This window comes from Oculina patagonica, chromosome 2 (assembly GCF_052425735.1).
Source record: "Oculina patagonica isolate OP01 chromosome 2, crgOcupat, whole genome shotgun sequence".
Classification (NCBI taxonomy): domain Eukaryota; kingdom Metazoa; phylum Cnidaria; class Anthozoa; order Scleractinia; family Oculinidae; genus Oculina; species Oculina patagonica.
Window position 1 is genome coordinate 44,387,240 of NC_135759.1, and position 22,684 is coordinate 44,409,923.

At 37.5% G+C, this 22,684-nt stretch overlaps 1 protein-coding gene across 1 annotated transcript in view; it reads right to left on the reverse strand.

Moving 5' to 3' along the window:
- LOC144642405 (MAM and LDL-receptor class A domain-containing protein 1-like) overlaps positions 1-21,562 on the reverse strand; it is a 22,136-nt gene extending 574 nt beyond the window's left edge. Inside the window, exons 1-20 of the mRNA XM_078501364.1 lie at positions 21,453-21,562; positions 19,913-20,050; positions 19,412-19,544; positions 18,208-18,299; positions 17,843-17,926; positions 14,875-15,011; positions 14,274-14,355; positions 13,779-13,829; positions 13,552-13,686; positions 12,841-13,079; positions 6,964-7,048; positions 6,369-6,500; positions 5,704-5,830; positions 5,327-5,418; positions 4,940-5,023; positions 3,709-3,845; positions 2,956-3,037; positions 2,026-2,064; positions 810-944; positions 374-612 (exon numbers count right to left, since the gene is read on the reverse strand). Coding sequence (XP_078357490.1) covers positions 374-612; positions 810-944; positions 2,026-2,064; positions 2,956-3,037; positions 3,709-3,845; positions 4,940-5,023; positions 5,327-5,418; positions 5,704-5,830; positions 6,369-6,500; positions 6,964-7,048; positions 12,841-13,079; positions 13,552-13,686; positions 13,779-13,829; positions 14,274-14,355; positions 14,875-15,011; positions 17,843-17,926; positions 18,208-18,299; positions 19,412-19,544; positions 19,913-20,050; positions 21,453-21,516 — 2,307 coding nt within the window. The 5' untranslated portion in view covers positions 21,517-21,562. The remainder of the gene's footprint in view (positions 1-373; positions 613-809; positions 945-2,025; positions 2,065-2,955; positions 3,038-3,708; positions 3,846-4,939; positions 5,024-5,326; positions 5,419-5,703; positions 5,831-6,368; positions 6,501-6,963; positions 7,049-12,840; positions 13,080-13,551; positions 13,687-13,778; positions 13,830-14,273; positions 14,356-14,874; positions 15,012-17,842; positions 17,927-18,207; positions 18,300-19,411; positions 19,545-19,912; positions 20,051-21,452) is intronic.
- Between the last annotated feature and the right edge of the window lie 1,122 nt (positions 21,563-22,684).

The window sequence follows — 22,684 nt, forward strand, 5'->3', positions numbered from 1 at the left end:
AATATAATTGTTTTCAAAAAATGTAATTATAAGATAAATGGAATTGTGTTAGGACGGTACCGTATATCACACCAAAACCGATAACTGGTCGAAATAGCACCAAACAGGCCCAAGCTGCACAGATATCAAAACAAAAAGGTAGGATATTTTACTACAAAAAATACAGTTTCAAAATATTTTGCCTGATGTTGAATTCTCATAAAACATGTTATAGTTTGCCAATTTTATACACGTCGCTCTTATTTAGAGATTTAGCTCCCTCTAAGGCGAGTAACTCTGAGAGTAAGGAGTAATTAAACTAATTATGAAATTATTACAAAGAATTTTATACTATCCAGAAGACTTATAACCACCATGAAACATATGCATATACCTTCTTGGTTCCTGTTCCTTTAAGACGAATTTGTTTCATATGCCACTGGTTCTCCAGATTTCCGCTCTTGCTAAAAATCACTTCATCCGATAGCTTAACATTAAGAACACCCATGCTTCCCCCATACATGTGGTAAAAAAACTTCAGGCAAGACTTCCCAGAGAGTGTAACCATGCGGGATATTTTGGCATTGTCACCCTGTTTTCGAGGACTGGATGCCTCAATGTACATATAATAACCTAAAGATAAAAAAGTGAAAAATAAAATAGATCAAATGAAAAAATAGTTTATTATATCGTGAAATTCAACAAAAATCATTACAAAGCAAAATAACATCGGAAATAGGGACATTGAAATAGGGAGGTTAATGTCCTTTCATAATTTATGTTTCACGAGCTACATAGTTACTACGGTTGTCATTATAAATAATAAAAACCTTTTCCTGAAGTGTGATCTCCACTTGGTCCTGTGCCTCCAGAAGGTGTAGCCCTGCTTTTTCTTGTCCAATCAAACTTGTCATCTTTGCCTTGTATGAACCCACAAACGTCCTTATCAAAGTCACACGAGAAAGCTGTATTGTAAACATATGTAAATTAGATTATTCACGTATTAAAGTTTGTATTGTTGCTGTTAGCGTTTTTGCTGTTGCTGTGACTGTAGCCAGCCCAGTCTGCGCGCGGTCAAGATTCGCGCCGTTTTCGGTCACTGACGGCAGTGTGTTCAACTAGTGTGGTCGTACAGTTTGACTCAAGTTTATCGAAAGTTTAGTGGATTTATCGCTCGTTTAGCGTATTTTTCTGTCCCTTTCGCGGCCCCAAAGGCTAGACAAGGTAACCTATGTTCTTTTATTTTTACCCTAAGTTTAGCCAGTTTCGTGTTGTATTCAGTGTATTTCGGATCTTATTTCTTTGCATGTTATGTCGCTCGCTCGGGTATTCGCATCGGTTCATTCGTGTTGTTATTGTATTTTGTTTTAGTTTTACGGATCCAGTTTGTTGCCAGTAAAGACTTCCAGATCAGCTATAACTACTGTGGTTCGTTTAATCTATGTAGTTACAGCAGTGCTGTGGCCCTTTGGTACATTGAATATACTTTGACAAAATGGCTATCTGTATCAATACGCACGCATGGTCTGATAGACGGTTCAACTATTGAAAGTATTTGTGCTTTTCAAGTACTAGTGTTACAGGTTAGTTTAATGGAATGATAGGCTGCAAGCTGCCGGTTTGTTTTTGACTGACTCATTAAAGCAAAAACAGGGCAACAAGAGACCAGAAAATTGTGATTATATTAAGAAATTTAAAATAGTAATCATAATGTATTTATCTTGCGCATATTCCATATGTATATATTCAATTGCGCTGTAGATATACTTTGAATTGTTACTACTTATAAAACGGACAGACCACAAAACCAGGAGCTTCGTGCCCTATTCTTTGCGAAAACATTAGTGTGTGGGTCAACTCTAACGTCCCCTGCTATAAGACTGAGGGTACAGGAGACGGACCAGAAGTTTATGGTCCTTTTCCCAGAAGATTGAAATCGTATCTTTGTAGATATTTCCCAGTAAATATGTGGGTCGCACCGTTCGTGGTTTATGCTTTTCATAAATCATCGATTCCTTAGTCAATTATACACATTTGTTAACTCACATGTGGAAGACGGAGGAGTTACGGTAGGCAGCGGTGTATCTAAAAAATAAGAGTAGCAAATTAACTCGCATATTTTATTAGCTTGATTCTAAAAGAAAAATTAAAAGCAATTGCTATAAAATAGAAGAGGTAGATGGGGATGAAAAGGGATGTGGAGTGAGGATTAAAATGTTTTGCACTGAAATACACAGTAATTGCTGTTCAAGGCAACAATCGAAAAAAAAAAATCTCAATTCATTTTCGCGGATAATATTAAGATCAATTGACTTCAAACTTCACGGGAAATAATAAAATGAACGAACAAACAAATCAGCTATAATATTACAGCTCACATCGACGCAAAAATGAAGTTAAAGCAGCTACGACGTCAAGGCCGAGAACAATCTCGATTAAAAATTGAATTAACATTTTACTTAAGTACATCATCATTGCTAGAACAAACTAAGTATTTATTCGGTGTCAGAGCTACATTCAGCTAAATAATACTAAGCCCGCGTTTGATTTCAAATGAAAACTTCAGAAATTCGTCGTTGTGTATCATACTCTCACAAAACGTTGGCCGTTCTAAGCTGTTCGGTTTACACTGGACGGCAATATTCTTCAAAGACAATAACTCAATAATAAATATTCTTCAAAGATAATAACTCAAATGCAGAGCCACTGTTCTGCTGGCTCATGAGTTATTTTGTTAAGCGACCCAGTTGCTGTTGCCGTTGTGTCTTTTTTAACCACTCAGGGACTCAGGGGCATAAATTGACCTTGCCACTTCCCCCCGCAATATCAAGGCGTGTGCTGATTAATTGTAGATCATTGTGCTTTGATGGGTTTCTTGTATCTAAATGATTCATCTTGTCGGTTATCCCTATCCCTACCATGCATGCTGATAGAACTGTACGTTAGATCTTCATAGCTGACAAATCTTTCACTCACTTGCTGATCCGCCGCACTTGTACAACAACATCATTTGCTGTGCGTCTATCGGACTCAGAGCCTTTCGGTTACCAATTGAAACCTGACGAGTAAATACACTTTACTTTATGGCTTTATAAATGATAGGGTGATTTTCGTCAACAAATTAGTTGTCGATATCTATTATAGTTACTTAGCGATAAAAAATACTGTCAAAATTAAGCAGGGTAGTTTTTGCGTGTTGTCGGTAATAGTTTCAACTAACAGAACTTTATTTCTGCTGTGCTGTAATAGTTGTTGCCGTTGTCATTTACGTGCATTGTTGGGGGCGTTGGACTAGGGTGTTCAGTTTGGACAATAGCATAATCATGCACGCAAAAATGGCGTACCAAACAGGCGTGCGGAAAACCAAGAACTTTGGCTATGTTACTAAAACAGTAAAGTTTTGAAATAAATGAATGGTCCAGAGAGAGGAAATATATATGATGCGCCGAACCTGAAAAAAAAAAAATTTATTTTTAATTTTTCGAATTTTTTCAGTCTCAGTGTGCCCGCTAACACCACCTGACACACATCATATCACAACTGGGCCGAGTATCAGCCACCATAAAGGGAACCCATAACGACCGCTCTCATGTGGCTGATAGCCAGTGGTAGAGCAGCACGCACGCAAGGTCGTGGGCGACCCCGCCAGAGCCGAAATTTTTTCAGGTCTCAGTAGTGTAAGGCCGCATGCATTTATCATATATATAGTAAAGTTTGTAATCTACTCACCCCTGCTTTCTTTGGAACGATTGTTGGCTTTCCATTTTTAGAGAAAGCCTTCGCCCCGTAGTGCATGATGGATCCATAATCATAAGGCGTCCCCAGCGAGTTCACATTGCTTGACGTTCGGAAATTAGCTTCTCTGCCTAACAGGAGTCAATCAATCAATCAATCAATCACAATCAATCAATCAATCAATCAATCAATCAATCAATCAATCAACTTATTAAATGAGGGTTACGACAAACAGTTAAAACTGACAAACAAGCGACCCTCGGATTACAAATTACGACAAAATTAATGCTTTTCTTTACGAAATTGGGAAGAGTGTTACAAAGTTCAGCTGCTCCCACTCTAAAAAAGGGAATATCCATAACTCTCTTATACGCTTTGTTGATCAGATTTATAATGTTTGAATGAATAGAAATTCTGCCGAAGGGAGTTGAACCGCTCAATTTTAGACACAAAAAAGAGTGATAGAGAGAAAAAAGAAAGATAGATGACCACCAAAGAGATTCCGGTATTTAAACTGATTTTTGGAAGTTACGAGTCAGTTAATAAATGTAGCCTTGAATCGCAAGCATTGCGTGTCAGTTAATGAGCGAACGTTCCGGGTTCGAACCCTGGTTGGGGTCATTGTGTTGTGTGCTTGGGCAAGACACCTTATTCTCATAGTGCCTCTCTCCCCCAGGTGTATAAATGGTTAATGGCGACATAATGTTGGGGGGGGGGGGGGGGGGGTACCCTGAATGGACGCATTCCATCCAGGGGAGTATAAATATTTCTAGACGCTTAATGCTAATGAAACCGGGATAACCTCCAGCAGTATGGGCCACTTGGCTCGGTGCTTCCCCCTTTCGATTGAAAAAATTGACACTAACCAACAGCCAGTAGGGATGAAACTAAGATAACGAAACTTTATTTAAAACTTGTGGTTGACAAGCATTTGTTTTTTATTTGTTCGCGCGGGTTTCATTCTATTTTAGCAATACCTAACAATTAATTAGAAATTCTTTTTAACAGCTACGAATAATGTAGGCCAACAGAACATCTCTGAGCAAAATCTAAAAAAAAATACGATAATTGTTTTAAGGTATGATAATAAACCATTTGAGGAGAGCAGAGTAAAGAACCATACTGCGCACTAAATTGAATTGTTCTGTTAAAAATTGGTAATAAATTTGTCTTTTCCCCGTGAATCAAAATGAAGTATTTCCTTACTTATATTATATATACTAACCCGAAAGAATGTTTTCAAACTTGATTTCCACATAACTATCTCTGTCCGGGCGTGATTGTTCATGAAGAAATCCGAGAGCGTGTCCTAAAACCATTAGTATTAATACAGAGAGAGCCTCAGTTATATAATTCAAAATAATAGTAATCGTAATAATAGTATAGCTTTATTGCGTCTTACTCTGCAATGGGAGGTACAATTTAGTCAGTCAGTCAGTCAGTCAGTCAGTGAGTCGGTCGGTCGGTCGGTCGGTCGGTCGGTCGGTCGGTCGGTCGGTCGGTCGGTCGGTCGGTCGGTCGGTCATTCCGTCAGTCAGTATCAGTGAGTAAGTATGTATGAAGGCAAAAAGCATACTAATAAGGTAAATAAAAAAACATATTCTGAGTTCACCGATTTCATGAGCAACGATTCCATGTTTGTGACAGAATACACCAATGGACAGTCTCTGTTTAACGCCAGTTCTTCCCAGAAATGACCAACACCTGTTAAAATAAGATGTTAAAATTGAGGCAAGCCTGAAAAAGGAACTCTCTTATGAGTTTTTCTTTATAATGGACTTCGATATTTAATTTTGAATTTTTGTGATGTTACGATTTAAAGTTTTGACCGCGATTCAACAACAATCAAATAAAAGACATTATTACGAAGTAGTCGAGGGCTATCCAGGTGTTAGAGCCACGGTCCCGGTGCCAGCCGTAAAGAAGTTTCTGTAAAAGTTTAAACATAATAATAACTCTTCGCATATGAAGAGCAACTGGGAAGCCTACCCGCCACCCCTGAAAAAAGACACGTATGCGCGTTCATTTCCTTTTCTCTTCCTGAATTTTATGCAGCCCTGTGTTTTCATGGTCCACTCCTTCATTGCACCCTCTATGAGAGCCTTTACATCGCTGCCTAGCAATTAAACAAAGAAGAATACTGTGTTATTCCCAACCGCGTCTTTGACATAATTTTGAAAGGTCAGGACGGACAAACTTCTATCTTATCTTGTAAATAGCCGCTGGCTAACATAAACTCTGTATACGATCGTCGCGCATGAAAAATATATATTTTCTTTGGCAACAGTGATAAACTGCCAGCACACCTTATTTTGTAATTGGAGAAGTAAAAACATTTTTGTAAGATTTTCAGGTTCAATTCCTTAAACCACTTCGGAAATATTTCTGCTTTAGCCCATACTAGACGTTCTTATAGTAAAAAGGTAGAGTATTTGTAGTTTTACTAAACGGAACTTAAAAACACTGAACTGGTTTTTAAAATTTTTTTGGTTTTATTATAAATACACTTCTTAGGGTAACTAAGTCTCCCTGAGGAAGATTTTTATAATAAAACCGAAATATTGGTAAAAACCAATTACATTGTTTTTGAGTTTTGGTAAATGTCTTTCTGGAGAAAATATTGGTCCGTTTGTCGAATATGCAGTTTTACTTACTTATAGATGATTCAAAGTCATAGACAAACTCTCCGTTGGGCCACAGACTGTCTGGAACTGAAGCTCTTGTCTGACCAGGTAGCAACTTCATGTCACCTTCAATCAAGTCATCATCCCTGATGCCCAGATTCTCTGAACGGAAATTAAAAGACGATCGATTTAGTGAACTGGTCTTAAAAATATGAAAACGAATGCCTGTCGCCGATTTGGCCAGCAGAAACAGAGGAAACAACTATTTTAAATGAACATAACAAGGTTAATAATCCCAACTGGCAGGAGGCGGACCAGTTGGCTATGTACAAAGCCTGATCGAGGACAGGGATTTGAACTCGGGACAACCGAGAAACAAATCCAGCTAGTGGCAAGGGCAGGTCTTGAACCGGGGACCTCCAGATTACAACACAAGCGCCTTAAACCACTCGGCCACGCTGGCCTCCTTTTGTAAGGTCAGCTCAGCTATGATCGCAATTATGACTACAGTCTTGTTTAACATTTAAAACGTGACAGTGTTAAGCGCCACTGCATGTACCACACTGTGTTCATGATTCGTTCCTTAGATTGAATGATAACAAATTGAACTAGTAGGACTCCATACCTTCTGGAGACGACGCTTGTGCTGAAAGAAACCACAGAAAACTTAGAAACAATGCTGCCTTCATGGTGATCGAAGATGATGTGAAAATGTTGGTAGAGGTGACGGAGTTAAGTAGAAATTAGTTTTGCAACATCTGCTTCTTATAAAACCAGCTGTAAATATATTTATACCTTGTTACTTAGAGTTTGTCTGGGTCTTTTGTTTAAGAAATTATCTTCAGTCGAATCGCACAAAAACAGAGACTTAAAACTAAATATAAATGAAACATCCTCATTGATTCTTTGTAAGACAATAACTTTGATTATTTCTAGCCATCAAGTTTTAAGTGTCTGCTATACAGCTTTATTTAAAAACAATGGAAGAAATGCCCAGTCTTTTATTCTAGATTGTATGTTCAGTTCTTGTCGCACAAAAAGTTTTCGGTTTGAAAGTTTTTTAATGTAAAGTTCTCTCGAGGATAGCCTCCAATTTCCCTTTGTTCTAGGACAAATAGTTCGTAATTCTAGTATCTTTCAAGACTTAACGCTGCTGTCGATGTCAATAGAGAGATTAAGCTTGACGTTATACGACAAACGGCAAACGCGAGCTTGCCTTTCATTTTGCTACCTTTTTATCGAATTCTAAAATTAATCCCTCATACAAAAATGATAGGGAAACAAATCCCACATTCACAACAAACAAAAAACTACTCATTTCCGCGTACGAGCACAAACGGCAAACGGCCGTTCGCGGGAAAAATAAACGCCATGCTTAACCTCTTTTAATAGTTTAGACAGTTTCTGTAACCAATCTGAGTTAAAAGAGTCCTTTTGTACTTCTTAATGTTACCTTTTTTACAAGGATTGCTGTTACCTTTTATTCTATCCCAAAGAGTTTTGGTATCAGAGATGGCGGAGGGCCAAGTAAAGTAGAAAATGATTTTGCAACATCTGCTTCTTATATAAGCTGACGATAGATATAATTATATTTTGATAAATAATCTTGTCTGGCTCTTTTGTTCTATTTATTTTATCCAGTCGAATCATACAAAAGAAAGTAACAAAAAAAAACTCAGTTTAGATGAAAAATTCTCGTTGAATTTTAAGACAGTAATTTTGATTATTTTGTAGCCATCAGGTTTGAAAGGTTCGCTTCACACCTGTATTGAAACACCTTAGTAGGAATACCGGTTCTTTTGTTCTAGATATTATGTTTAATTCTTGTAGCACAAACACTTTTTAAAGGTTTAAGGAAACGACGTCAAAACTTTTAATGTTAAAAGATATGCTTCAACAGAAACTTCTGTCATTTTCAAGAAAAATAATTATAAAAAGCGTTGAAGTTGAATTTATGGGCGTATTTACTTGCATTCTTTTTAGATCTGTAATTGTAAATTTTATGCTAGTAATTTTTTATGCTTTTAAATTTTATGCTTTGTAAATTTTATGCTTTTATACTGGTCACCGATTGATACCAGTCAATCTCCTTGATTGACTGACCGGTCTACCAGGATAAATTAAGTTATTATTATTATATTATTATACGCGTATAGCCGTCGCATTTGCCCGTTGAATTCTTTTTATTTTTTTTTTTTCGAGCTAAAAAAATTCCAGCAGGCAAATGCTACACGCATATGATGCAAGTAAATCCACCCTATAATAAGTAGACAAAAATGCTAATTATGATAAATAGTTACAACAGAATGAACATAAAACGTGACAATGTGAGAATTATAAGGATAGTTTTAGATTTATATGGTGTAATTGTTAATTCAATAAATATTTTGCTCTTTGAAAATGAAAAGCCACCTTCATCTTAAGTTGGAAACTGGTAGAGATGTGATCTAAAAATGGAAACAATCTTATGAACGCAAAACGTGATAATGTTCAGAATTCTGAAGATGTTTGAAAATGTGAGGGGCCCTATTACTTGCTAACTGCTCACGTACGCGTGTGGAAAAATGCCGGGTTGTTTCGCCGACATAACAGGCATTACAGCCTTACATGCTTACTTATAAACTATAAGCAAACGGAACACGCTCTGGGATAGGGTCTTTCACGCCAAAAATGATACCGATCTTAAAAGTGGAAAACTAGTTCAATATCTAAATAATTGCAATAGCGCTTATTTAGGCGACGAATCTTTTTCTGAGTGACGACAGAAAAATGGCCTATGTAATAATTGCCTATGTAATAATTGCAATAGCGCTTATTTAGGCGACGAATCTTTTTCTGAGTGACGACAGAAAAATGGCCTATGTGGGATAGCTAAAAGTAAAGGAAGGGAACCCCGGGGTCCAACAACAATACAACAACAATCTTTTATTTCGTGCCCAGAAGAGTTTTACAATAGGTAAATACATGCAAGAGAAAAAATTAACAATAAAAAAGAGCACAGCCACTTAGAAATAGCTAAGGCTAATCGAGCTAAGTGGCTAGGCCAAGCGGAAAAAAAATATTGCAATAAAGTTACAGAGTATAAAAAAAATAACGGGACACGATTTCCCAACAATGTAATGGTCCCATTTCAATTATATGGGAAGTGAAAAGATTATTTTAACTCATATCTTATCCCTAGCGTGCTCCGTTCGCGTGTAGTTTATAAGGTATCAGTAGTTATAGTTATAGTCTAATCACGGGCCTCTTTCTTTAGATAGTTCTTCTCTTGTTCTCAAACTCATTAATAGTTCATGGCTGTTGATCCAATGAGGTTGCATCAATTAGGTCAAGTGCTTGCATGTTGATACACAATGAACCTACCGATCAAGACACGTTCGATTAGTTCAAAAACTGATCAAGACTTTGATCAAGAAACTTGAATTTTTATCAGTCTTAATGCTAGTTACAACTTATTTCCCGCTTAATCATTACTAAAAACAACATTTACAACAAAATATTACTCCTTCTTGGACACCGTTTTATCGGAGTTTTAAATTTTCTTTCTGGAAACAACATTATTTAAAGCAATAGACTCGTCTTGTTTCTCTGTGGTGGTTCATGTTCTTTTACTAATTAACGAAAATTGGAACGAGGATATTCATCGCCAGAAAAGTCGGACTTGTGAGCCCGCGAAAAGTATGTTATGCGGTAAATTGACCACTCAAGCGAAATCAAAAACAATAAAGAAAGTGAAATATTTAATTAAATATTTCTTGACTAGCAAGTAAATGTAAAATTTTGCAATCGGAACAAGATAGAAAGATACATTAACTTTTACAGTGAATAAAAATTAAAGTGCAGACTTTTAATTTCATGTTTACTTTTTAACGTTTTCTGCGTGCAGTATGCATTACAATAATGCTCCGACCTTTTGCGTATCAATTTTTCTTAAATCCCAGTGGTAAAAAGCAAAAGTAACGCGCAGAATATGAGCGGTTTGGCATTTAAAGCCTGCCGCCTCGCACATTTCAGGTAAAGGTAAAGTCTCCATACGAGCTTAGTGGCCCATTTGGCATGAGCTTATTCCGGTTTCCGTAGCATGAAGCGACTAGGAGTATTTTCACTCCCTCCTGGATGGGATGCTAGTCCATCGCAGGGCGACCCCCAGGCACGGTTTACCCACCAAAACCTTTCTTGAGAAGGCATTCTAGGAAAGCGAAATCGCCTTGTTCCGCAGTCGAGCTACATCACGCGGGGTTTTGTATTTTGTTTTAACGATTCTCCCTTTAAAACTCACTCGCACCCGCATGGCCGCTTATTAATTCTATTTATTTCATTTGCCAACTGAATATAACAAACAAACAAACAAACAAACGTCCATTGAGCACGGCTAAGAAAGAAATATTTTTCTCTAATAATTCTACTATTTAAAAACTCCCACACTAGCTTGAGAAGTAATATCAAAAAACTCGCGCCTCGTTTTTACTCGTGAATGTAATGAAACGAGTATGGTTATGAAAGTGATATGCAAATTTTCACTCGGTCAGTCGGTCGGTCGGTCGGTCGGTCGGTCGATGGGCTGTTAATTTTAATTTATGAATAATAATTTATGCATTAAATTATAAATTAATTTTCCTTGTTTTTTTTTTAACTTTTTGTTTCACACTTCTGAGGTTTGAACCGGCGACTCCTAACATCAACTATGTTTTTGAAGACCAAACCCCTAACCGTTTGACAACTTCGGCGTACTGATAATTTGGGCTGAAAATTAGCATATAGTTTTCTTTGTGTTGTTGTTAGTACGATGACAGATACCGTAGGTTCAAAGTTAAATGGCTTGTATGTAAAGCTTCTTCGAATGGCTCGATTTATAGCTCTTAAGAATTTCACATGACAAATAGAAGAAATAATCTTAGAGAAAATATAAAAATCTTCGAAACACTGAACTGACATTCCGTGTTTTGATCGAATTTTTAGATTTTCCAGGCACGGACTGTGGACTGCGACTGTACATGCGTTGGGTATTAAAAGGTTGATTTCAGGACAATTGTATGAGTAAAGTCCAATTTTAGCAGTCTCTGAATGTTTTATAGTTGCAAGCGTATTGTATGATAATCGATAGTCATGATACGTAAATAATTTATCTTAAAAAAGCTCGCCAAACTGACGAATTTTGTTGCCTTTTAATAATATACTGTATAGTACTTGATTTGCATCCCTAATAGATTCATAAAAAAGGAGAAAGAAAAAAAAAGACATCGTATAAAATTGTAAAAAAGAGATTGTCGTAAAAAAAAAATGTAATCGTCCCTGCTGAGAATCGAACCCGGGCTGCTGGACTGGAGGGCCAACGCATTACCACTACACAACGCGTTAGCAAGCTTGCACTATATGGTAGAAATTAGTGTTATATAACGAAGGCTTTTGAATGGATTACCCGCGTCCGCTGTAAACACAAGGAACCAACGTGATCATATCTCCCTTCAAACAACTTCTATACTAACATGCCGCTCACAAAAAGACAGAATCATTTCATAGTTCTACACCAATACATTTAGTATTCTCATTCACGAGTGGGCTAACAAAGCGCCTTTGATTCATCAGGGGTTCCAAACGCATCGAAACAAAACACTCTCCGCCTTCGGCGCCGTGCTTTCATCTCTTTCTTGGTGTTTGGAACCCTTGATGAAAAATGCGCATTCGTTTTTGATATATTACTTCAAATTTTTCCTTTGAAAATATGCGTGGTATAAATTCATGATATTGATGAATAGATGGACGGACAGACAGACAGATAGGTAGAGATATAGAGAGATTGATTGTTAAGTGGAATGGTTACTTGCATGGATACATTGATTGATTGATTATTCGAGAGATTCAGACAGAGCAGTTTAACAGTCATGTCCATTTTATTTCGATGCATCTACACCTATTGATGTGTTACATTATATTATTTCACCGATTTTTCAAACTTAGCAATCAAATATGATGATGTCGTCGATCGAGGCATCTCCTTTGTAGCTAGTTCCTCTAACTCCCTCAAAAGTCAGCTGCAAGGGAAAAATATTTGTTTTTAATCGAGATATTGTGAACAACTTATAGAAAGCTGAAAATACTATATTGTACATATTTTTGAGCAGAGCCATAAAAATTTCAAGATTGCTGAAGGAAATGATAACAAGGATTCATAAATGAAATTTGATATCATACAACATGCTGCAAACACAGGATTGCTATGACTTTCCGCAAAAATATTTCGCCTAAAAATACCATCACATTTAATATACTTTCAGAAAAGAGCATTGAAATCGCCTCTAACGGGCCCAAGAGGCACATATGTAGTAATGAAATAGAACATAAAAGGTAATTTATTATTACTCTAATGTTGTATTTTTTGCATTAATTACGAAATCGTAACATTTAAGCTACTAGTTATTTAGAAAGTAAGTAGTAAGGAAGTGAGAAAACCGAACCCATAATAAGAACTCTTTACCGGGAGGTCGCCCAAATTTGCACTTACCTCTTTGGAACCTGTTCCTTGGAGACGGACCTGTCCCATATTCCACTTGTTACCTTGGTCTCCGCTCTTTTCGAATACCACTTTATCACATAACTTGACCTTGAGCGCACCCATGTGGCCTCCATACATGTGGTAATAAAATCTCAGGCAAGATTTTCCAGACAGAGTAACCATCCGGGATATTTTGGCATTGTCACCTTGTCGGCGTGGACTGGAGGCCTCAATGTACATGTAATGACCTGGAACATAACAAACGCTTCATTACGCCTGCTGCAAAATATATTCAAACCCGCTTTGCTCTTGTGAGGCAAGGCACAAGCGCAGGCATAACTGCTGTGATGTTCACACTTGCGATAGGCACAGGTACAAGACGATATACCCAAGTGCATTTCTTTAAAAATTCTGTTTTTAAAAACTTATTAACAAATCATCAAGTAAAAACATACCATCATTATCGTGACTGTGGTTTGGATAAGATTTTAAGATTTTTAATAGAAGATAAAAAATCTGTTTCTCTGCAAACCGTCGTTAGCCTTGCATTTAAATGTATGACTGGCCAATTACCTTGCTATCTTATCGAATAGTCCACGTCGAGAATCGGGACTACTAAGCGCGCAACCCGAAGCCCTCAACTCCCAGTGGAGGAATTAGTTTGCACGTTCGAGGGATATTAATCTATACATGAGTTGTTAAATTATGAATGATACAAACCTTTTCCTGAAGTGTGATCTCCACTTGGTCCAGTGCCTCCGGAAGATGTAGGCCCGCTTTTTCTTGTCCAATCAAATTTGTCGTCTTTCTCTTGTTTGAACCCACAAACGTCCTTATCAAAATTGCACGTGAAAGCTGCGTTAAGAAATAGCTAATTAGAAATTGATGTTATTATTTTTTTTTTAATTTTATCTTGTGACGAGAATCTGTTTTTCTTAAATACTCACAGCCAGAAGGCGGAGGAGTTGCAGGAGGCGGTTGAGTCTGAGGCGGATTTGCTGCAAGAAAAAGATGAAAGAAGAACTAACTCGCACACTCGCATTATTCAATTTAACTGAAAAGGGAAATCAAGTAAAAAAGAAATTCCTTTTACATGCAGTCTTCGTTTCTGCAAAAGAAATATCTCCTACTCTACATATTAAGTTAAGAAAAGGCTGATCAGCCGAAATATGTTAAACTATATTTGCAATACCCTTTGTATTTACTTTATAGTTTTGAACTTCCGTAATAAGGACAATGTATACTCTGCACATACTCAAAACATTATAGCTGGCTAGAGGTACTCCTGCTACTTAATATTTACTATATTCTTCTTTTAACTGATGTAAAAAGGATTTGAGTGGCAAATAAAGTTGATTGATTGATTGATTGATTCTCGGCGTATTCTCAGGTATGCCTAAAAAATAGAAATATCGTGTGGCTGAACAAAACTGTTTCCTTACTCGACGATCCACTGCACTTGTACAACCGCTTCATTTGTTCTATGTCGATAGGACTGAGGGCTCTTCTGTTACCAATAGTTACCTGCCGAGAAAACACACCTTACTGGATAATTGTATTAATAACACTCAAGTCTTTCTAAGACATATATATAGTCAAGGAAAGAGGCTGTCGTCAATCACGCGTGCAAAACGAATGTTAGAGTTGTTTGTCAGTGAATACAGCTAAGTACTGCTTCGCAGGCACATTGCGTAAGGTAAAATTAGGCTACTTGGAGTATTTCTACTTCCCCTGAATCCATTGCAGGGTAATCCCCAAGCATTAGTTAATTGCCGGTACCCATGTATACGCCTGGGTGTAGGGAGGCACTATCAGAGTTTTTTTTCTTGCCCAAGAACACAACACCATGACCCGGGGTAGGGATTGAACCTGAACCGCGTGATCTCGAGTCCAGCGCACTAACCGTGACGTCATCATTTGGCACATTGCATGGTCGAAAGATGTATTTGACACTCATAGTCACATGATTCCTTTCTAAGTGCGCAATGAAAAGGCGTGCGGGGAACTTGGCTATTTATACAGATAAGTTTTTAATCTACTCACCCCTGGTTTCTTTGGAACGATGGTCGGCTTTCCATTTTTAGTGAAGTATCTCGCCCCGTAGTGCATGATGGATCCATAATCATAAGGAGTCCCCAGGGAGTTCACACTGCTTGACTTTCGGAAGTTGCCTTCTTTGCCTTCAGCAGACGCATAGAATATGAACTATAAGTACATAATATAACAGCAGACGGCACTGTTGGCGCCCTCTGGTTGGCCACTCATTTTACTCCGAACAGCTTGTTCGCTAAAATCGTAATCGTCGACTTTTATTATTATTAAATTAAATTTCAATTTTATTTTTAATATTAGAATTGAATAGTTACTGAAAAGTTCTGTGGGGAGTTGACTATTAAAGTTCTTCTTCTGAAAAAATGAGTTTAAAATCATTCTTTTTAGGTTATTTGCCTCACTTTCTTAGTATAATCAATCGGTGAATAGTTGATAACAGGGCGTATGGAGAAAGGGCGTCGAAACGAGCGGGTTCGAGCGCAAAAGCCTTGATGCAAAAGCCTGGGTACCAGTTAAAAATTTTTGAGGGTTTTTTCCTTTCCCTGACCAATATGGCGGACGCCGATTTCGATATAAAATTACATGTCCATAGAGGTCAGGTAACAGAAGATTTTCACGATAAATTATTTACAAAAGCATCTGAGGAAAAGGAGGGAGATGATGTGAGGTTTGAACATGTGGAGGAGAGAGAATTTGTCTTATTTAAACGAGTTGTCATGGATAGCGGCGGGCAGCGACTGTATAAATATTGAGAGTATACATCATTGCGGGAACATTTTTTATCCTCTTTGAGCGATCAACAAGCAAAAGTAATGCCGTTTCTATCTTCCTATAAAAACATGCATTTCACAGGTTGGCACAGGTTGCAAACCTGTGAACAAGGCGTTTTTAACAAGGTCAAGTGAAAATTTGTAACCTATTTACTCTATAATGCTAAAGTTCCGGCATGTCGACTTGGAAGTTTGCATTCTGGCCCTTTTTTTTTATGATCGATCCTTCAGGAATTCTTATGCACAATATTGATACAGATTTCTATTTCAAAATCGCTAAATCTATTTCAAAGTCGCGAATTCCCTCGAAGTTGTTGACAAAGCAAATCTTTCGATCGCCGTTGTGAAGCTGTCACTTCAGAGGAGTGAAAACCTTGTTAGATCACATATGATCACTCTAAAAAATTTTTTAGACAAATAAAATGGATAAAAAACTTTCTAATTTATATTTTAGACGTTTATTATCATTTTGTTTTAACTGGCGAGCATTATTACGAGCTACACGCCAGATTGCTTGACGGCACTTATCGACACTACATTAATCTAGCCACAGAAAAAATACAGATGCAAACAACATCAGATAACAAATATCAGCTGAATATGGTCTTTGTCCCCCTTAGAAAAGAATTAGATATTTATTTTGTTCCTGCATCACTGCGATTTTGTGTTACAAACCAATACATGTGAACTCAATTTTAGCTGTAGCCGGCCATTTTTCTTGTTCAAAACAACTGATTCGAGCGCGGAGAACGGACTAGTTCCATTCCCCCTTCGCATCAAGGCTGCGCCAGAGAACATGTACGCCCGTTTCAACGCCTTCTCTCCATACGCCCTGGTTGATAAGTATACAATGCGCTTTGGCTTTGAAATTTCAAACTGCAAGCCAACGAGTGCGCCTGGAGTAGTATGCGGGCTTTATTCAAAGCTGTAAACGAGAGTTTGAAATTTGATCATCTCCACAAGGAAGCTCGCTGAAGGCTGGAGGCCACAAAGGAGCCACGACTGAAATCTTGATTCCAAGCGCACGCTCTGAGAAACTACGAGAGAATTCCAGACCTATATGCCAGAACCGAACTGTTCCCGTCCACACAGCGGGTGTGACCCTGAGTCCAACGCAAAGCGCGTTTGACACCAAAGTGAAACTAGTCAATCAGAAATGAATACACAGATCCTTGCCAACCTGCGGGGTATCGCAGCTTTTTGGGGCTGTTGCGCAGACGGACTTTACCGGCGGTTTAGATCGTTTGCGACGCAGGCTATTTTATAAGTACCATATTTGGAAACACAAAGAGTTTGTACGATTTACACACGAAACGACAATTTAGCTTTTGCTGTGAGGTACTTTGGAATCCAATCCCAGCTAAACGCTGTAATTAAAAAAAAAAAAACGGGAAAAATTCGTGTAGAGTATGTAGCGAGTACTGAACCACAATGACTTAGAATAATTCAAGTTAATACAATTTTATTTAATATAGCCCTTCAAAACCAACATTTAGCTCCTTTTAAACATGATGTTCTATATGGAAAATTCTGTAGGAGGTCTTGAGTACAGACCCAACGCAGGGTGGGCTTCACTCAGGGCCAAGGTTAAAAATTCTCTAATAGAACGGACTTAGCTCGGTTGATAAGATTCTTTTATTGCCAAAGAGCCAGTTTGTACTTGCTGACACTTGGATTGAAAAATTCAGACAAAAGAAGGTCGACAGCACTGGAAGGAATGTTTTGAAGTTTCCTCGTCTCTTACATTGACTGAAAAAAATATTCTTTCAAGTGTAAAAGCCGCTTTTAGTCATAATCCAGAGTGCTTTTAATTTGAAGTACATAACATAATTTGTAGTTCGGGTATAGTGTGATCGTCCGGGTGAGAGTAGTTCTGAGAAGAACTGTTGTTTTAACATAATTTACAAAATATTTCGCAATTTCGTCTTTAACTGAGGTTTTGACTGCACGCCTAAGCTATACTTAAAAATTTTAAAAGTTTCTTCGTGCTCTGAACGTTTTCCTCATTGAACTTTTTGGCTATCATTACTCTTAATATTTTTAGCAGAAAGAAGACAATGTTTCTGTATTTTACTCGTAACTACAGTACTCACAGCAAATTTAACCGCTCTAGATGCCTGTCTAGACTGAAAAATCTAGACGGCAGCTTAATCTTTTCATGCTAATGGCTGATAGAGTGTTTTACCTACCCGACTGAATATTTTCAAACTTGATTTCCACGAAGTTGTCTCTGTCAGGGCGTGATTGCTCGTGAAGAAATCCAAGAGCGTGTCCTTTAAACAAATCATAGCATAGAACAATCAAAAAAGAACTGGCAATTCCATGAGTTGTGTTTGAATGTCATCTCAACAGTCGTAATGCTAAGTGTTCGGGGTAATGAAGCCCATTGCTTTCCATCGCTAATAGTTAATGGTTTTAGCCCCGCTTTTTCTGTGAATAATATACAATCAAGGCCCACCAGGTCTTTATGATACTTTTTCAATTTATCTTTACCCGAAAAAAACAAAAAAAAAAACGAAACTGAAAGTGCAAATTAAAACTCGATTCAACCTACCGATTTCATGAACAATAGTTCCATGTCCCCAGCAGCCTCCAGCGAGGGACAGCTGCTGTTTCCTGCCAGTTCTTCCCACGTAGGACCAACAACTGTTAGGTAAGACGTTATGAATGAAAAATAAATGAAAAAAGTAAACACGCAAAAGTTAAATTCTAGGAAACTTTAACACCAGCTACTATTTATAAGATAATAGCTTTTTTTTTTCTCACCAGTTGCCTCATTACCAAGGCATAAACAACAAAACCCATTAATTTCCTCCCAATTTGAACAAATACCACAAATCACGAGCCATATAGGACCCGCCCACACGGATCAGGATAATTTTAAAAACGCATCATTTTTTCTCTGGCTTGGCCAACCGTTCACATTTATACGGCGTTTTTGGACGTCGAAATTAGAGCTTTCCGAAAACAATTTCCCAAAAGAAGAAATTTGAAAACGCCGGCTTACATGCGTGAAATCCTTTTTTCATACAATATAATTCATAGTAAATAATAAAGATGGTAAATTTTAAGCTCGGTGATAAATAATGAAGATGAAGTGTTCAACATGACTCGAGCATGGGACAAAGAAAAATTCTGAGTCCCCGACGGGAATCGAACCCAACCGGTATCTGGGAGGCCATGGGTTCGATTCCCGTCGGGGACTCAGAATGTTTCTTCATTTTTTGTCCCATGCTCGAGTCATGTTGAACACTTCATCTTCATTATTTATCACCGAGCTTAAAATTTACCATCTTTATTATTTACTGCAAACTTGATGAATTCGACATTGCTGATCCTAGCAGTATGCAGGACGCGTGTCACTTATCAACCTAGTAAAATGGCCCAGCCCACAACGAGTCCCTCGTAGCTCAGTTGGTTAGAGCCCCCAACCGGTATCTGGGAGGCCATGGGTTCGATTCCCGTCGGGGACTCAGAATTTTTGTTTGTCCCATGCTCGAGTCATGTTGAACACTTCTTCTTCATTAATATAATTCATCATCATCATTAAGTCTCCTCGCGCCAGTAGGTGCATAAGGCCATACGATCACTAAAATAAAGGCCATTTTAATCTGGGACGTATAAATAAAGTAGCTGTTCAACATAATTTATGATGTTAACTAAATTATAGGTAAGTGGTAATAAGTATTAAATAAGTGTTGAAACTTGGCCCTTCAGATAAAAATAACAACGTTGCACATCTGAACAGTGGAACCTACCCTCCCCCTCTGAAAAAGGAGACATATGCGGCGTCATTTCCGCTTCGCTTCCTGAATTTGATACAACCCTGTGTTTTGGTAGTCCAGGCCTTCATTGCATTGTTTATTGCAGCCATCGCACGCGGTTCGCCGCCTGAAAATATAAAGGAGGAAAAAAGCTTCTTCAAGTTCAGGACAGTGAAGTTTTAATCTTCCGTTTGTCAGGTCTAATTTAGATGAAAAGAGGGTAAACTCAGCCCTACGACGATCCTTTTTCCATGTAAGTAAGTAGGATTCTTGAATGCGAGTAGGATGGATCCTAGAACTAGGATCATTCTTTTTTATATGGAAATAGGGTGGTCCCGGGATCAGCCTTTTTCCTTGTAATTGGGGCCTGTAAGTTATTTGTTGTAAAAAAAACCCTGTATTTTTTCAAACAGTCATAATGTGAAGGTGTTTATGTACAATTCTTATGTACATTTTGAGACTCAACTTGTATAATTTATTGGAATTATCACTTACTTAATGACGATTCAATGTCATAGACAAACACTCCATTGGGCCACAGTCTGCCTGGAACTGAACCCCTCGCCTCGCCAGGTAAAAACTTCATGTCACCTTCGACCAATTCGTCACCTCTGGTCTCCAGATTTAGATTCTCTGATAAGAATAGTGAATCAATTAATTGATCTGTTACGGCTGAAATATACTGGATCTGATGTAAATTAGTGGTATTTTGCTTTACGTTTAGCTTTACTGGAAAATGAACTGAAATGTAGCACGAATCTCTTCGGATAAAAACGAAAAACGGTGCATTAAAGCCGTTAATTGAAAATACTAATGAATTAGCATCCGTTGAAGCAAAAACGAACATCTCGGTTTAGAAATAAAGTTGTTTTCAGACTTTGATATGAATGATAAATCTTCTTTGCTCTTGTTCAGTTAGGGCCGAATCGCACTAGCGGACAAGTTTTAAATGTCATAACATTTTTTACAAAAACAAAATTGTCGCGACAAGTCAAAGACATTTTGAAGAAAACAAAAGGTGTAATTATTAGTACAATAGCTCTGCACGTGCTTCTGCCATCCCTGTACTTTTCTCAGCACGGTCGTCTGGAACATCAAATAGCATGCAGTACAACGCGGTAAAAAAATCTAAAACAATTCGCATTTAAAGTACGCGTGTTCTCATGCAGTGATAATGAGTCGTCTCAAGATAACTTTTTCTTTTCTCATTCTTACATTTGGCCGAAACACTTCACTTAAAAATATGCTTTGCCTCTCGCGAAAAGATTTTGCGGCTGGATTATGACAGTGAGAGCCACATCACGGTGCATACTATCCCAACAACTTTTGAGTGCGTGTTGTTTTTCGGTGCAATTTGGACCAAACACGATAGCCAATCAACAACATATTGTTATCTGGCATTACGAGGGGCATGGGAATGTGACTTGTCATGAGTTGTCCTGCCTTGAGGCAGGACTTCGGCCCCTTTGATGATTTGTCCATTTTGAAAAAATTTGCCCTTGTCCAACAAGTCGTTCGCACTTGTTTTTGCAATTGTTTGACAACATCTATCGCGCGTGCAACGCGGACCAATCATAAGACAACTGCTTCTTTGTTTTGCTGAAGTGTTGGACAAGTTCTGGGTCTCAAAAAACGCACTCGCACTTTTTTTCTACAACAAGTGACACGTTAATGATGAAATATACCAATTGTTACAAAATTTGTCCGCTAGTGCGATTCGGCCCTTATAGTGCAATGCAAATGGAGAAAAACGTTTCAATTTTGGCAATTTTAATTACGTTGTTTTACCATTTTTGTTTTTATCCCACTCAAACCCGAGACTGTTTTTTCATGACATTTAGTCAGCATCACAACTTTAAAGTTTTTAAAATACAAAAATGAACAAAAAATCAAAATGATTGCGTCTAGGCTTCGCTTTAATTTTATGTATCGCGTTGAATTAAAAATTGTTTCGTTTCGTATTTAGCGAAAAATACAATTAACGTGGTAAGTGGAACGTTTAAACTATAGAAGCAGACTTTTTACACCTTCATACCTTCTGGAGATGATGCTATTGCCGAAACAAACCACAGAAAATTGAGAAACAATAGTGCCTTCATGGTGAACTCGAAGCTGTCGAGAAAATGGTGTTGGTGAACATGGAAGGTCTTGTTAAGTAGATACAGGATTTGAAACATCTGCTTCTTTCGTATAAAAACAACCATTAGTCATATTTATTTTTTTCATACTTAGATTTTGTTTGGCTCTTTTGTTCCAAATATTGTGTTCAATTACATGTCAAAAGCACCAGGTACTTAAAATCACGTTATAAATGGAACACCGTTGCAGATGTTTTTAGAAGTTGTTCACGTTGTTTATTTGTCGCCATGAGGTTACAAGAATTGGTTACACACCTGTATTGAATAGATACCTGTTCTTTTGTTCAGGATAACATGTTTATTTTCTCGCACAAACGCTTTGTTGTATTAAATAGTTTTAAGAGGTTTTTTAGTAGTCTTAATATTCTTAATGTAAACTTCTCTCAAAGACGTACTTTTCCCTTTGTTCCAGGTCACACATCAACTTATTCTAGCACGTTTTTCAATTAACGCCTTCGTCGATGTACAATAACTTGATTGATTTTATTATCTGTTTGAATTGAGTTTGAATATTTTGTTGAACAGCTGTGTCAAACACTATAGTTTGTTCTTTTACCTTGCTAATTACGATCAGTCAGATTGCACAAATACTAAGAGATTGAAAAAACCCTGACACTCGCTTTGAAATTTATAACCGCATTTGCGTATTGTTTCTTGCCATGATGTTTTAACATTTTGTTACAAAGCTGTAACGAAAAACTCATTTGCAAGAAATGTGTTTGCTCCTTTAGATATCATGCTGTAACATACCGCACTTCTCAGTGGCTACACTGTACCACGCATTATAATAATTGCCTCAATGCATGTCAATACGAACCAAATAAAGTGACCTAGCTTATGGTCAAAGAAATAAAAACAGAAAAAGTATAAAAAATAATAGTTAAGTTTTTTTAAGTTAACCTAAACACGACTTCCTTTTACTCTGTGAATATAGCGAAAAGTGAAACAGTCTGGCAAATTATTTTCTTCGAGCTTCATGTAGTGCACAAGAAAATGTTTATGTTGAAGTACTATCCATTAGAACATTATTGAAATTATGGTGTTCATTCCAGACAAATAACTATTTATTAAAAATCAGCCTAAAAGAAGAATTCAAAAACAATATCGCCAATTATCAGGAAAGGTACTG